Genomic DNA, 16,512 nt, shown 5'->3' with positions numbered 1-16,512 from the left:
CCTGTAGATGAACCTACCTAAGTTTTCTCAAACCTACCAATCCTGCTTTTGAATACCTATGCAACTAAATAAAGACCCACATTGCCAAGACCAAAGTCCATGCTGGAATTTCACTCTGCTTCATCAGCTATAAATGGAGATGGTGTGACTTGCCAGAATATTGAGGACCATGGTTCTGGTGTGTGCTAGTATAGACTGAATGATAATGTCTCCTTTTAACTCAATGGTAGAAAACATGTTGTTCTCATTAAAGGAAAAGGTACCAAGACCAAGACTTCCAAAGTTATTTCTGTGTGTATCCATAGGATGTGCTTTGGGGAGAAGGTGGTTTCATGTTGAGGGGACTGTGCAAACACATAATATACAAAGATTTCTTATTTTTGAATAGTGATTGCATGACTTGCTTTGACAGACAAAAGAGACCATGACACAAAGTGAAAAGTGATGCATTATAATGACTCATCTCAGCCTTCTCCAGTTGCATCTCTCCATAAGGAGTCTGAAATTAATGAAACTGGATGACAGTTTCATCTTGGAACCACAAAGATAAGCCTTCTAAATGATGCAAACAATTTTTTAAATTAACAGCGACACTCTAATTCAATTTCAGTAAGATTAGAAATGTTAAAAAAAAATATTAAACTCATACATGTTCACAGTTATGTCCTGAAGATATTCTACATGTTCAATTCAGTTGGAGTAAAATACTAGTCTCAGTCACAGGAGAGATTTTAAAGGTTTTTTTTCCATGAAACTAATCCAGGGAACAGACAAGGCCCGCAGTGCAGATGGTTGCTGAAGAATGACTTTGTGTGCAGCACAACTATCAATCAGATTTAAATCCTACATTCCTTCAATCAGCAGGCATTATTAATCCTGCCATTAGTCTTCACTGGGGCAAGAGGAGCCCTGCCTCACAAACAGGAGACCACTGGTCTTCCACAAGGGCTCCTCCGAATGGATTTGTCTTCCTAAAGACTTCATTCCATCCCAGTTCTCCCAATGAAAGTAAAGGCCCAGACACTGCAAGCACACAAGCAATTGTTGCACACTACATTTTTTTTCTTTTTTCTTGTTTTTTTTTTTTTTGGTAATGCCTTTCCTGTTTGTCCTACTTGTTTTAGTTTTATTCTTGGTATTCTGCAGCAGTACTTCCTAGATTCTGGATTTTAGTATTTACCTTTTATTGCTATGTAGTGCTGCTTTGGCTTCTAGGTGCTTCTGGTCAGTATGATCATTCTTTCTCCCTCATCATTTGTGGTTCCATGTGTACTTCCTGAACTTTCTTCCCTTATAAGTCTATGCTCTGCTCAGTGATTTTTTTTCCTCCTGTTACAACTATGATCTGGCTCTGCTACTTTTAAAAACTGTTTTATTTTATTTACAGCATGTATGTTTTCACTGCATGTTGCTACAGCATGTTTTTGCATTCACTGCAGAAATGAAAAGAAGGATAAAAGACAAAGTAAACTACTTCTATTAAAATAATATTCTAGAAATGTTTTGATTTGCTTCTCTCTTCCTTCTCATTCTGTAGCTGGCTTGAATGAGGTGGGTTAGACTTAAAACTAAATTACAATGAAGCGCCAAACAAATTTCATTATACTGCACTTATATAATCATTCCAAATAAACCTGTTGTACTTATTTCTGGTAACATGAATGCAAACACAGGTAATAAAGAAGAACAAATTACACCTTCACTATGTTCTTCCACTTTACCATTTTGCTTTTATTTTGGCTGAAATAACTGAAGTATAACAAACCTTCAGCAGAGCTATCTAAAGATAAATTAACAAAGAATGAAACTTTATTGGAAATAGATTAATAGAATTAGGATATGATGACTTCAAATGTTAGTGTAGACATGGGGGCTTCCTTACTGAGGCAGTTAAATTTGACTCTGCTGAGCAGCTTAGACCAGCAAAAAGCAAATGGATGCAGTATAAGGACAATGATGTTCCCAAAACTCCACATGAGTCTACACGAGCTAAAGAAAAGACAAGTTCTGATGTTCTTAAGAGAACCAAGATGCAGCTGAATGGGTTTGGACAATAAAGTACACAGGATCTCAAAACACAGAGAGCTAGCACAGTACATTTTCAGCACATCTGACCTAAGACTTCTCTCTTCTCATTTCTCACACCCTCTTTTGTCCAGAGGAGAGCCTTGCAAGTGACAGACATTACTTGACAGAAAAGTTCAATTTCTCTCATTTTGATTGATAACCACCAAATGATGAAGATTTCTAAGCTGTTATTTTTCTTCACTTCCTTAGAAAATAAAGATTTCCTCTTTCTAAATGACTGAGATTTTTAAGAAATCTACTAGTCACATTATTTAACTGAAAAAAAATAGATGATAAATGATACTATTAACTTTGTTTCAGACAATTTGCTACGGTAAAATGAAGAAAATTTCAAGCAAATCTAACAAAAGAAAAATTCCCCTGAATAAGTTCTTTTGCACTATTTAATCAGAAGTACTCGAATCAAGAACATCCTGAGATGTGGTTTGTGTCCATATGCAGGCTGGTAACCTAGGACAGAAGAAATCATCCTTTGGAGTGGTGGTGTGTCTCCAGTGTGCCAAACTGGAGGGAAGGACTGCACGCACAGGCACAGATGATGAAACTTGTCATGAGTGTCCATCTTCTTGTTTGGATCAAAGCTCCCCAGTTAATTTAATAATAACAGAAGGAGAAGGAAAATCAAATTACAACATTAAAAGCAGATCTTAACATTTCTAATGTTTTCCTTAGGAATAATGAAGTAAGGCAAGTATGCGATAGCTTGGATGTAACCTAAGGAAAGTCATCCTTCCATGAATACCCTTCCAAAGGTATTATTTCTTATTTGCCATTATATTGTTATGGCTTGCCATATATTTACTTTTGTTAGGATGTCCTCTCCAACACCAATCGATTCCTAAAACTTTTTAGTTTGTACTGTTTAAGAATTTTATTTTGACCATTTCTACTTGAGACTCCTACAATAGTCATATTGGCTTACAAAGTGGCTGAGAATGAGAGGGCAAACTAAAAGAAGAGAAACGGAGTAATACTTTGGTTGTGGAAGCCTTAGAGGCTGCAAGAAAGCTGAAAAACTACAATAACATTACAAAGAGCTCCTAGTTTGGGTTGGCAGCCACAGAGATGCGTCCTGCAGCTGAGACTAGTACTCCACAGGCGTCCTGTGTTGGCCAATTCCAAAAGCCAACCTGGATACTGATTTATATTTCACCTGTAAACACTGAAGTCTCAAGGAAACACATAGAGAAAAAATGTTTTTCTTGATACACACAAAGTTCTCACAAGACACAGTGTTTTTCCTTTGGGAAGAAATAGATGTTAAAGCCTGCAAAAATGCTAACTAAAATATTATATATGTATATAAATAAATATAGGAATATGTTATAGAAATAAACATAAATAGGGATACACTCGCACATATACAAACACCCACTCCCAAGCATATAATTTTCAAACATTTATCCTCAAAATCTAAATTTTGACAAAAAAACCTAAGTTGAAAATAGGCTGCTTGACAATAGGATTTTTTGAATTGCAGAAACCTAGATGCTCTTAAAATTCTGTAAACAGAGGAAAATGAAATGAGGAATTCTCATAAGACTTCTCAAAGTCTATATGAATATTAGGTCCCAAATTGCTACCTTTTCTAGCCAGCTGGTAATTTTTTACCTCAAAAGTTAAGCACTGTACATTTTCCTCAAAACACATTTTAAGCAAGAAAGCAACATCAGAAATCAGGAACCAATTCTTTAAAGATGAACAACTATAAAGCACACACGTACCAACACAAGACATAACCAACATTATGAATGGAAAAAAAACCAGCATACTACCATTTTCACATACAATTTGGTATAAAAGGTAGAAGCCACCATATTTCTGCATACTCACTCGTTTTGCACTGACAAATGCGACAACCATTTTGGTCCAGTTTGAAGCTATAGATACAGTCTTTTTCAGTCAAAGTGCAGTTCACCAAAGCCTCACAGGTGGGCGGACCTATTGTGATATACGTTGGCTCTGCGGATAAGAAAAAAACCACATTAATTTGAGATTTTTGAATATTTTAATTGAGTTCACAAAAATCCATACACAACATAACAGTAAAGAGAGTAATTTTAATTTTTTTTTTCTGATGAATATTCTGGGTAATTTAGAAAAAAAAATGATAAATGGACTTTGTTTCAAATGTACAGTCAACAAAAACAGCATGAAGCTGCAGAAAATTTCTGAAGTATCTAAACAGAAAAGGATTACCACTTTTTTGTTCATTATGAAATCAGCTTTCATGCTCATGCGGTTTCAAACTAAATGCAAAATACTTATTTTGCCCACATTTCTCCAGAAGTGTTTAATCAAAATTTCATGCAGATTTTTTTGCTTTAGAAACTGAGCAGAGTTTCTCTGAAGCTGAATTGATTGATACTACCAAGCTGCACATCAAACATGTAACTCAGAAGTCAAATTGTTCTCCATGTGAACAAGATCACCTCTGCTGAAATTTATAGCAGAAGAGACTCTGAATACCAAAAGGGAATGTAAGATGCTCTGCATGTGAAAGACCTCTGGAGAGCATTTATCATGGTTATTTATCGAAAACATTACTTTTTACAGTATACTTTGCTGTGCCAGATTATGCTTTCTGAGGTTGAGGAGATCATTGTTGATTGTGAGCTACTTATCAACAGTATAATACTTGCTTTTTGACACCATTTAAATATGCTGGAGTATGAAATTCGTTTTGATACATAGGGTAGACAGAAAAAATAACATGCTGCAGTATAGAAAGTTGTTAGAATAAACCAAAATCCAGACACTTACGAAGATAACAAGAAACCTCAAAATGACCATCATAAAGCAGGATTCAGGAGGAAAGCAATACCTATCTTTTCTTGAACAACTTTTTGCTCTCTGAGACTAATTTTGTCTTTCTTGTGCTTTTCATAGAACTCAGGTACTGAAGAACCAATGAGTTCACAGTTATAAGCATTATTAACATTATACAAAATATTCAGGAAACAAAAATCGCATGATTTAAAGAACTGTGAGTTTCCATTTCAGTGCTTCAAGTGTTTAAGTGTACGCTTCTTCTCTATCTCAAAAAATGAAGATTTATACAAAATTAAATTTAAAAAGCTTTCCATATCTAAAGTGATAAATTGTGAAAATATGGAGAAATTATATGGAGTGGAGGTGGCCACATTGCCAGCTTTCATCCTCAGACCACAGATGTTGCCACTTTTACCTATAGGCAGATAGTCTTTACTTTCAGAGTAAGGGTAAAATATTATTCAATGCAGATTAACTTGCTAGAAGTATACACTCTTAAACAAAATACTGATTCCTGTGCATACTGGCTACATTCCAGCACACAGCTTTTGCACCCATGCCTTCCAGTCAACTACAAATGATCCTGTTACAAGAATAAACGTTTCTGCTTTCATTGTCTTTCACAATTTTCAGCTTTCGTAGCTTCTCTCCAGACTTGCTTTTCCCAGCACAACAGTTTATGCAGGCAATGAACGTTTTTAATCCTTTTAAAATTAGGTCGGATAACTAGAGTTTGGAATGAAAAAACTGCATTAAAGACACTACAATTAAGTTAGATAACTTCAAACTTATCTCAGAGGTCATGGTTCAGATTATGCACTTGCTGAGTAACACTCAAATTCTCTTGCTTGTATAATTTCTATTAGAAAAGTAGCAATACATTTTAAAATATATAGAACAGTGCCAACAACTGTTTGTGCACAAACTGGAAGTTGCATAATGGCAACATGTCTCTCTAGATACCTCAATTTATCTTCTTTTTTTTTCTTTTTTTTCTTTTTTTTTTGTTTGTAGGGATTTAATATAAATAACAAGCTTGGAGATCAAAGGATTGGTTTCCATTAATTCTTCATTTCACAGCTCTGAGTTTGCACGTGTAGTGTAGAAGAAGAGTCATAATGAGCAAACTATTTCAAAATCCATGGATTTTTAAGCAACAGTTCTTTTAGTCTAAATGAAGTCTTTGTAGTTCTTTTCAAATTAATTTAATAAAGTATCAGACTAAATCACATTCATGTCTAATACTTAACATTTGCAACTTCACCAAGCCTTTAGTTTAGGAATCATGTACATATTGCTATATATCAATATACACCAATAACATGATAAATTCCATTAATTAATCCTGATTATTTTAGGCCTCTGAGTATATAAACTAGTTCTGCAACCAAACTGATTTTTAGCATTGCTCCATTCTCTACCCAAAATATCCTAAACATGCACAAGGCCAGAATGCAAGAGCTACCCTGAAGCTACAGTCAGGTCACTGGTCAGCCCCCACAAACCTTACACTTCAAATGACAAAGAGGCCACAGGGATCTTGTACTCACAGGTAGCTAAAACCAGTACAAATCATATGAATTATTACTGCTGCCCAGAGAAAAGTTCACTGACACAAGCCAGAGAACTGAAGGAGTCTGCAGCTTTACCATCTGACTGCAGATGTGAGATAAAACATGTCAATAAAAAAAGCAAAAAAGCCTTACTGAAAGTTGAGATGCAGGTTAGTTATATTCATTGATCCACTTGGGTGTAAACTAAAGCTAGAGAGAAAGAGGACTGTATTTCACTCCCTATCATTAAAGTCTACTCCTCAAAATAACTTCCCTGTAATTGCAGGTGTAGCTTAACATATAAGGAAACTAACTTTCTGTCTTTCTTTCTTCCTTTCTCTTCCTCCCTCCCATCCATCCATCCATCCATCCATCCATCCATCCATCCATCCATCCATCCATCCATCCATCCGTTTTGGTGACTTTCCGCAACGCAACATCGGTATTTTGATGCTCCTTTGCCTTGGACACAAAGACACAATTTTTGTGCCTTTGATACATGCAATATATGGTATTTCTTATAAAGGATTAAATTAAACTGTTGTTATATTAATTTGAAAAGTTTTTCTTCGTCCTCTCTTCATTGTATTTTATTATTCTGTTACCTTCCACTTTTGGGCCAGCTTTCAGCATCCTCAGTGTTTCCAGTCAAGCTTACAAATCTGTTTCTTTTTCCCTTCTCTCCCTAAAGGTAAGCCCTGAGATACAGTAATTTTATATGCATGCCTGCTTCTCAATGAGCTGCAAACAGAGGACAAAAGAAATAATTTCATTCCCTACCCCCACATGTGCAAAAATGCAGCCAGGAAAAAAAAAAAAAATCAGGCCTTTTCACTTCACTAGACAAGACTCAACAAATAAAGCCAGATCTGCTCTACCAGACTTCTGGCTATTTGAATAGGCAAGCAGTAGCTAAGCTTGAAAAAGCATGTACCACCACACCATCTGAACTGGGCTTTCACTGCTGCTCTGGGTAGAAAGGGCTGAAGAAAGATCCAGTGCACAAATGCACAGACAATGGGTGGGAAAAACGGGTGCTGTTTCTGCCTGTGTGCTCTACCGACAATGCAATATACCATAGAAAGAAAGAGAGAAGGAAAGAAAGAGAGGGGGTTTGAAGAGAGTCTGGATGAAAACAATGGATTATTTAATGGAGCACAGATTTTGCTGATGTCAAGCACTTATATTTAAAGGCAGATTCCTATTAGAACACCATGATCCCATATATCCTCTCTGATATTTTTTCTGCTGAGAATTTTAATAATCTGGTGCAGATTATTAATTTGCTTGCTGTGAGGTTGATAAAAATATTAGAATTAAGTCTTTACAACACCATTTACTTAAAAACAACTTTTAAAATCTACAACAGATATTTCAGCTGTTGGTGGACCTTCAGTCTGACTAGTCCACTGAAAAATACTACAATATGCGATCAAACCCTGAAGCTCCTCATTCCAGCTTGAAATCAAACTGCATTTATGATGAAAGAAGGGTGGCATTCAAGTAATGTCTGGAGCTAGCTTTGTCCTTAAGGACCTATATTAACCACACCAACACAAAAACTGGTTGTCAAAAAAAAAAAAAAAAGATGGTGGTATCAAGATAGAATAGTATTTTCACTGATTATTTCCATGTAGAATACTTCTGTAATATGAGCAAAAACAATCCCTACATCCCTCTTTCTTTAATTTCTGAGACCTCCCACTTCTCCTGAGTGATGTGACTCAGCTTGCAGTACAAAGAACAGATATTTTCTTCTGTTAACAATGTGAACTACTATTAATACACGCACATGAACAAAGGATGGTCAATTTGGTCTAGTACTGAGCCCTAAATTTGTTATACTGAGGTACTAAGATACTGCTCAAGTATTCAGATATGGAGAGAAATTGGTGCACCCATGTTTCAGTGGGAACAGGGAAAATTTGTTTCTCAGGATTACAATTTTATTATATACACAATTTGATAAATTATTTTTTAAAAAAGGAAGAGAATGAAAACTGAAATATACCATTCACTGCTAAAGCCTTAGAAAACAAATAAAAATAAAGAAAAAAACCAGGGACAATTTAAAATTTATTGCAATCTTGTTAACTTCTACTGTTAAATAAAATTTTATTACAATTATATAAATTATACAAAGGACAACTAACTAACTAAATAGCATCCTTCTTAAGTGTGGAACCAGAATGAAAAATTATACCCGTCTTCCTATCATATTCTTAGTTCAAAATCTGAACTGTAGCCATAGAGTTTGTATCAGAAAACAAAGAGAGATTATACTTAACTACCCTTCTGCAAAACCAAATGTATTATGAGAGAACCAAGAGTTCAGTTTTGGATTGTGTGAAGGACAAGAGGGACCTGCACCGGCAGAGGCAGAGCCTGCAGGTACAAGGAGGTGATGGTTTCCCTCCATTCAGCACCTGGAAGCCTACAGCTGGAGCCGTGGGCACCTTTGGGCTCTCAGTAGAGGAGAAACACGGACACACCTGAGCAAGTGCGTGACAGGGCCACTGAGCTGGCCAGGGCTGGAGAGGTGGCTCATGCGCACAGGCTGAGAGACAAAGCAGGGCGTGCTCAGCCTGGGGAAGGAGGGTCAGGGGGCGTCCCCCCGCTCTCTGCCACTCCTTAACCCCAAGGTACAACAATGACAAGGCCTGGCTAATCTTGGAGGTGGCTCCAAGCTAGGATGAGAGGCAACAAACACACACACGAAATGGGAAATGACAGCTTGATAAAAGCTGTTTTGATCTTTCTTTTAAACCACATGGATCATCAAACTATGACATGGTCATGGAGACTTGTGTGATGTCCATCCTTCAAAATATTCAAAATTTAACTGGGACAAGGCCTTGTCACAGGACTTGCTTTAAGAAGGACATAGGAGTAGAAAAATCTCTGGTGGTCCTTTCCAACTAGCATGACTCCATGAATTTCACTTTCATAGAAATTCAGGACACTACCAGTTAAAGCAGCAATATCTTTGATGAACCCTAATCAAGGAACTGAAACCAAATGACAAATATTTCCATTTCTGATGATTTCTGTATGCTTTTGCCAAGTACTGATTACCTACTTTTTGCAAAACAAGTACATGTTTGCCTAACACTATCTATCTGAATCTACTTCATGACTTAAAAACTAGCTTTTTTATTCAGGAAGCAAAATTTCTTCCAGGTGTTTGTAAGAGCAATTCTCTGTTAAGAATTATTTAGTAACAGCCACAACCAGCTTTAATCAGTCTCATTTTTTTGTTCTCCTTTAAGTTAATACATTATGCAGGCTTTACCTCTCGGCAAGGTATTTTTATTATTAATATTACATGAAAAACAATCTCTCTGCTTTGTTTCATTTGGAATGCAATATTTTAACTGCAAAAAGGTTTTGTTTCACGCTTTCAGTAATATCATGTGAGGGAAATAGCTACTCCATGATTTTACAAAGTTGGTTGTAAGTAGGGAAGTAACTATTGTATTCTAAGCTTCTTCCTCTGCACAACATTTCTTCTGAGTAAGTGCAACAGAATAGGATTCTAGGATGACCAACATCTCTTTTGTTTTCATAAAGTGAAAACCTCTTCTGGGAAAAAACCCCCAAAATCATGTTGTAAATAAGGAGAAAGATCTCCAGCATGAATAATAAAGAACATGCCCATGTTTGGGGAAAGTGAAATAGCTCCCTCTTCTGTAGTAATTCATAACACAGACAACACCTTTAAAAGAAGTAAGATGTTTTGTTCCTATGAAACCAGTATCAAATGACTCAAAGAAATTAAAAATCAGTGCATTCAAGCATTTACCATTAAAAAAAAAAAAAAGAAAAAAAAACCCCAAATAAACTGTAGTCTAGCTTTTTACCTAATGTTTTAAGCGATAACTGGCTCAAAACTGGGCCTGAAGGGTGTGCTGCTCAACAGCCTTTCATTCAAGTCTGCATACTTGTTTAAATTTTGTCTACTGTCCAAAAAAGTTAACTGCAGCCTACTAAGCAGCAGCATGTGTGTTTACTTAAGCTTCCTGTAAAAACATTCATATCATTCCAAGAGTGACTAAATGTTTTCCATCCTCATAGTTCGCATTCCAGCCCTCCCCGCCCCTCCAATTCATTACATGAAAAATATCAGTCCTGAGTCCTGGGCTAAAGAATTTCCTTCCTGGGTTTGAAATACCTAATGCCTCACAGGAAATTTTTTCCCAGAATTAAAGCTGTGTCGGCTATCGGGGTTCAACAATTCAGCATCACATAACAATTTATAAATGTATGCAAGGACTTAGGTGATACAATTTTCTAATGTCACAAGTAACTCTGAAAATACATTCACTGATACCTCTAAACACATAGTTCAGTTTGGCAGCCTTTTGTCTCAAATGTTATTCATGCTGCCAACCTGCAAGTACTAAATATGTATTTTTTTCTTTGAAAGTAACTATTATAATCAAAGACTATTTATTGCTGCAGAGTAAAGAAGCTGGGGGTATACATACATGTCTTTTTCTGCAGTGATGCAATCAAAATACATACTTTCTACTCTCAAAATGTGAAGTTAAAACCTTTTGTCTGTAATAATCAATTCTAGAAGTTTTTGGTTTAACAGGCATGTCAAATGAATTTTCATGTTGCTAAGAACTTTTTTTGACAATTTTCAGTGGAATGACACTTAGAAACAACCACCTTGTTGAAGCAGAATAAATTAAGTCTATCAAGAATTGTTAAAATACATTAAGAAGGCCATTCACTTATTTTTAATAGGTGAAGATAAACACTAAATTAGTGTACATCTGAGGCAAATCTATGAAAACCATTGGTGCTGAAAAAAATGAGGAGGATCCACGAGGTTCTTCATAAGTGAGACATCCTCTGACACATATTAATTAGGATTCTCTGGTTATTTATCCTTTCAGCAGTCTTCCACTGAATTCAACAATGAATCACTGAAAACCATGAAAACGTTATTCCATATTCGTAAAGTCTTCCTGAATTTCACTGGCTTGCCCTGGCCAGTTTGGTTACATCATCCAGTGGTTCCACAGGCTCAGCTGCCTTCTCTAGAACCACTGTACTAAATCATGATCTGGCAAAGAGAAGCCCAATTCTCTGCAGCATGGCGTTTGCATCCCCTAATTGACTTTGATGAAAGGGCTGGCTGGGAGCTCCAGCACTGCTGCTGAACAATAACTTACATTTCATGCTCTAAGGAGGACTCTGGGCCCAAACCCCATGTCAGTGAACACTGCTCACTACCACTGACTTCATCCTGAATGAATCAAATTTCTTTTCACTGGACTCTGCTGCCTGTTTTTACTTAATGAAGTGCTAGACACGCTAAAGGAACTGAACTGAATTACATCTCAGCTAGAGTTTGGATTCCTTTATTGATGAAAATGTTAATTTCTTTTTGTGAAGATAAAGTGTCAGCCATAATGACAGCAAAGTACTGTGGGTCTTATTCATGAAAATCCTCTGAGGGGATTTTGTTTAACACTTAATTTCTCATTCACAGCTTATGCTGGCACACAGCCACTTGTACCTGAGGGCTCTCTTGCAGAAGGACATGCTGTGAGATAACCAATTACTGTGTATCAGCTTTCTCTATGAATAGCCTGAGCCTCTGAGAGATCCAAGGGAATAGAAGCAACCACAGACCTCCCAAAAAGGACATTTTTGGCCTCAATGCCAGTGCTGAATGCTTGTATTTATTATCTTGTTAAAAAAAATAAAATCATACTATCCTAACCAATATTTACTTCCTGTGAACACAGCTATTATTCCAATTTGCAGATGGCTGTCTGCAGATGGCCCAAAGGTAAGTTTATTCTATCACTGTAGCTTCTTTAGTATTATTCCCATGCTATTATATATTCATATGGTATATTCTCTCTTTTTTTGTAAAATTTGTTAAAAATGGAATTGCTATTTAAACCACAGTAATGTTACTTAGAAAGCAAAGTTGTTGGCCCAGCAAGAAGGAAGCAGTAAGCAGCAGTACTAACTGCCAATTTAGCTGACTGCCAATGGATCTGGTTAGCTGCAATGGAACAGGAACCATGACCAGTCCCCATGAAGGGCTGGTCTGAGCCAAAAGAAGTGTGAGCATATATGAAAATTTTGCAGTCCCTTATGGCGCTTGAAAAAGCCCTTTCTCCCCTCTACCTAGCTGTCTGTTTTAATCCGAAGAAATGTGATCCCTTCCTTGTGCTGCAAAAATAAGCCATTGGCTCTAAAACCATGGGGAAAGCACAGAAGGCCAGTATGATTGCCTAAGCCTTGGCTCTTAATGAAGAGACATCTAAAGAGAAAACAAACTAAACAGATAAATAGACAATAGATTAAATAAACAAAGTCAAATCCCAGAGGGCCAATATCATTACAGGAGCTATAGAAGCTATATAGAAGCATCCATCAGGAGCTGAAAACTAACCAACTGTTTGTACTGGATCCACAGAAGGGAATGGGCCTTCTTTTCCCAGCTGTCACCAGAGAAAGGAGGTGCATGCCCTGAAAAGCTGTGTAAACTGAAGAGCTTAAGTTTGGGGACAGGCTAAGGATAAAGGAAGGTCTTCCCCTCCACACTATCATGTCTCAATATGCCTTTGTCTCCAATTTCATGCCTTTTCTGTGGAAAGGCTTTGTGCCTCTCTCCCTATGGAAACAGCCACCTCAAAGTACCCAGTCCCCTGCCTCATACATTGGGATTTTACTATTAAGCCCATGGGCTTTAATGTGTCAGGTAAGTGGAAAGAAGTGATTCAAGTGGATAAATTGTATCAAGATGTCTCGCCAAAAGGGTTTTGATGACTTTGAAGTGTAGTTAAAAAGACCCCAAACACCCTTGCCCCCCTGGACCCCAGCTATGTGTCGGGCTCTGTATTGGTAAGCTACAGCCATCCCTTGCCTGAACACTGAACACTACACGTGAAATACCATTACTGCTTTCAGTTATGCAAGCAATTTCCTGAGCAAATCTCTTTTCACTACGCCTGAAAACACAACTGCCATGCCCCGAACACATCAAAAGACAATCTTAGTCACAACATGCCACAGAGGGAATTTTGTTTTCCTCAACAACTTTCTGCCTTCCTCTAAATCCCATCTTTCTCTTCTGTTACCTAATTCCATTCTTTTTTTGTCTTATCTTTTCCTTTGCAACAACCTTTTAGTCACTTGAGGACTGCTATGCTCACATTCTGAATTCATAGTTTTATTTTAAGCTGAACCAATCCAATTTATTCAGTCTGTCTTCTACAAATTTTGGACTGTGCTCACAGCTCTCCAATGCTTTCCAGCTTCCACCCTTATAAGAGAAGCAATGTATGGAAAAGAACCAAGTATGTACTATGTCATCCAGGGGCAAACCCACCCACTGGAAAGAGAGCAAAAAAGATTACTTCAAGTCTTTTGAATTCTCCTCTTGATTCTAATTTCAGTATGGTATTTGCCTTCTCAAGGCCCTGATAATCCATGTTCAACATGCTCTTTCCCCTAATCACAAAACCTCTCCTGGAAAACTGCTATTTAACAATCACTCTGCTTCAGGACTCATGAAGAATCTCCTCCAAGCATGTCACGTTCCACTAAGGGGAAACTGCGGGAAGTTCTTTTAAAACAGATGGTCTAGGACAGAATTAAGCCAAACGAGGCAAATATTGTATCTGAGAACCGTTTATTGGTAATGAAAAGGAGGTGGTCAACAGGTGACCAGCCAGCAAGAGGGAGAGCAAGCGAGTGAGAGCAAGCAAAAAGAGCGAGGGCAAAAAGTGAGGGCAAAAAAGAGGCCAGCAGCTTGTGACACAGTTACTTCTACAGCCCCCAGCTCCTCCCAAGGTCTGCTTGCTGGCAGGAGACCACTGGCCCAGCTCAGTGTTTGACTGCAGTGCATTCCTGGAGACCTTTTGCCGCCCAATTGGAGAACCTCTCTGGAGGACACAGTGTCCTTGGTGGTCTCCTACTGACTGCCTATTCCATGTGAGACATGAAAATGCTGCCAGGCAAAGTCTCCCTAGAGACAGGGCTTTCCTCCATCTTCTCCTAGCTGCCTCCTGCAAGTGGCACATGTGCAGTCCTTCCCCCATATACCTCCGGTCAAACCATGTTGAGACAAAAATCAAAATTAATCTGGTTCCTCACAGCATAGCATGCTTTATTTTCTCTTGTTGAATTTGGTGAGCATCTTTCTGTCAGTTCTCTGCTTTAAAACATAGAAGGCAGAGTATGAATTCATAAGACACTGACTGTTCTTTTTAGCTTTGTTGTCCATAGATAAAATAAATTTAGCTTTGATCTGAGCTAGTAAAAACATCAAACAGAGCTGGTAAAGATACTAGTGGATACCAGCTACAGCGCAACTCAAGAGAGGCTGCCCACAGATTTGAAAATAAAATCCATACACAAATCATGGAATTGGGACACCACATCCATAAATACCCCTCTCCTTCATGCGCCTAACTCCCCCATGCTCCCGTCTCTTCCTCCTGATCAATCTCCCCAGGGAGCTCCAGTGTAAAGCATTTCAAGCACCTCCTCACTCAGCCTCCCTTTCCAGCAGCAGCAGCAAGACTGAAGTGAGGGGAGCGACTGCTACCATCTTCCCCAGGTCCAGCAAACCCAAGGCAAGCATTCAGAAAATTATACATTGCAAATCACTCTGGGCATCCAATCAACACAGGGACATGTATTGCACAGCGCATACAGGATATACACCATGGATACACATACAGCAGCATGTTAGGGAGAATTGAAAAGGAGAACACATACAAATCACTTCTATACAGTAACTGAAATATCACAATTGCTCCATCTTGGTCTCTAATTTAGACAAGTGTCAACAGCTGATTTTATGTAACTTTAGTCTCTACAATCCTCACAGCCTGGTTTTCTCACTGTGGTAAAAAGAACATCAGGATTTTCTTCATGAGGGAATGAGAATGTTCTAGTTTATTCTGAATTTACTGCATTCAAAGGCTGAATACATTTGTGTGCTGACATACTGTGCTCATATTTCAAGAATCTTTGTACATGGAATTTTTAGTATGTTATATGCGATCTCTGGCAGGAAAATGTTTTTAAGTTAATCCAAGAAAAAATTTATCCTTATGAAGCTGCTGGAATGTAAACTTATCTAGAGGAACAAATATATCCTTCATTGAAACTGATTATAAACCAGCCAAGAAATAACTGAATTGGCAGAAGTGCAGGTGCAGCAACATTTAGATCAAAGCCGGAGAGGAAGAGTCAGGAGTGACTGATACTAATTACCTTTTACTCTGGATGAGCCACAGCCAGGTCAGATCCACAACCAGTTTTGATTAGAATTTTCTCATCAAATCCTAAATTTGTCTCACAAATCCCTGTATCCCTCAACACTCAAACCAAAATATACGACAGAAATATCTTTGATTAAATGCTTTGGTTTGCATATTAAAGAGCTTATATCTGACATGCCTAAAGTAAGCTCACACAATTGAAGCTGGCTGCTGGAAGTGGGTTCTCTTTCAAATGTAAATAGAAGTCCAATGAGAAATAAATGCATGCTTAAAAATAGTGATAAGCTTATAAAGTGTCTTATTATTCTTTACCTAGTACTTATTTCTAAATAGAAATATGGGCCTGAACTGGTCTACCAGCCACTAAACTGATTAAGATAGTAGGGGGTTTTCAGCAGGTCCCATTCTTCTTTCTGCTTTAGATCTGACGGATAGTTACGATTCTAACATCAAGTAATTATTTCCTACATGCTGCATTAGTCTCCACAAAAAAAGTGAAAAATTAATGCAGAAAGTAAGAGCTACAGCTGAATCAAGAAATGCAATATACAAGTAAGAGCAAAGTATATTCATGATGCAATTACATAAACTTTTGAAAAGAAGTAAATTTAAACTAATCTGTAAAAATGATGTTATTTCTCTAGGGCATACAGTCTTGTTGAGAGTACTGATAGGCTGAGATGTGAATGAGAACTGGAAGTTGTTCATTCAAAAGAGGAGTGCAAAATGAGGTATTTTTACCTTTACAATCACTAGTAAACTACTATTTCAAAATCAGCTGCAAAGTTTACATTATTTTTGGCAATTTATAGAAGATGTCACTAAAGCACACTGCT

At 37.4% G+C, this 16,512-nt stretch overlaps 1 protein-coding gene across 1 annotated transcript in view; it reads right to left on the bottom strand.

Moving 5' to 3' along the window:
• The window catches only part of CRIM1 (cysteine rich transmembrane BMP regulator 1), a 170,222-nt gene that overhangs the window by 31,540 nt on the left and 122,170 nt on the right, over positions 1-16,512 (bottom strand). Inside the window, exon 8 of the mRNA XM_059469584.1 lies at positions 3,922-4,050. Coding sequence (XP_059325567.1) covers positions 3,922-4,050 — 129 coding nt within the window. The remainder of the gene's footprint in view (positions 1-3,921; positions 4,051-16,512) is intronic.

The sequence above is a fragment of the Ammospiza nelsoni genome, chromosome 3 (assembly GCF_027579445.1).
Source record: "Ammospiza nelsoni isolate bAmmNel1 chromosome 3, bAmmNel1.pri, whole genome shotgun sequence".
Taxonomy (NCBI): Eukaryota; Metazoa; Chordata; class Aves; order Passeriformes; family Passerellidae; genus Ammospiza; species Ammospiza nelsoni.
The sequence above is the reverse complement of the archived record's forward strand: the minus strand, read 5'-3'. Positions and strand labels throughout refer to the sequence as shown.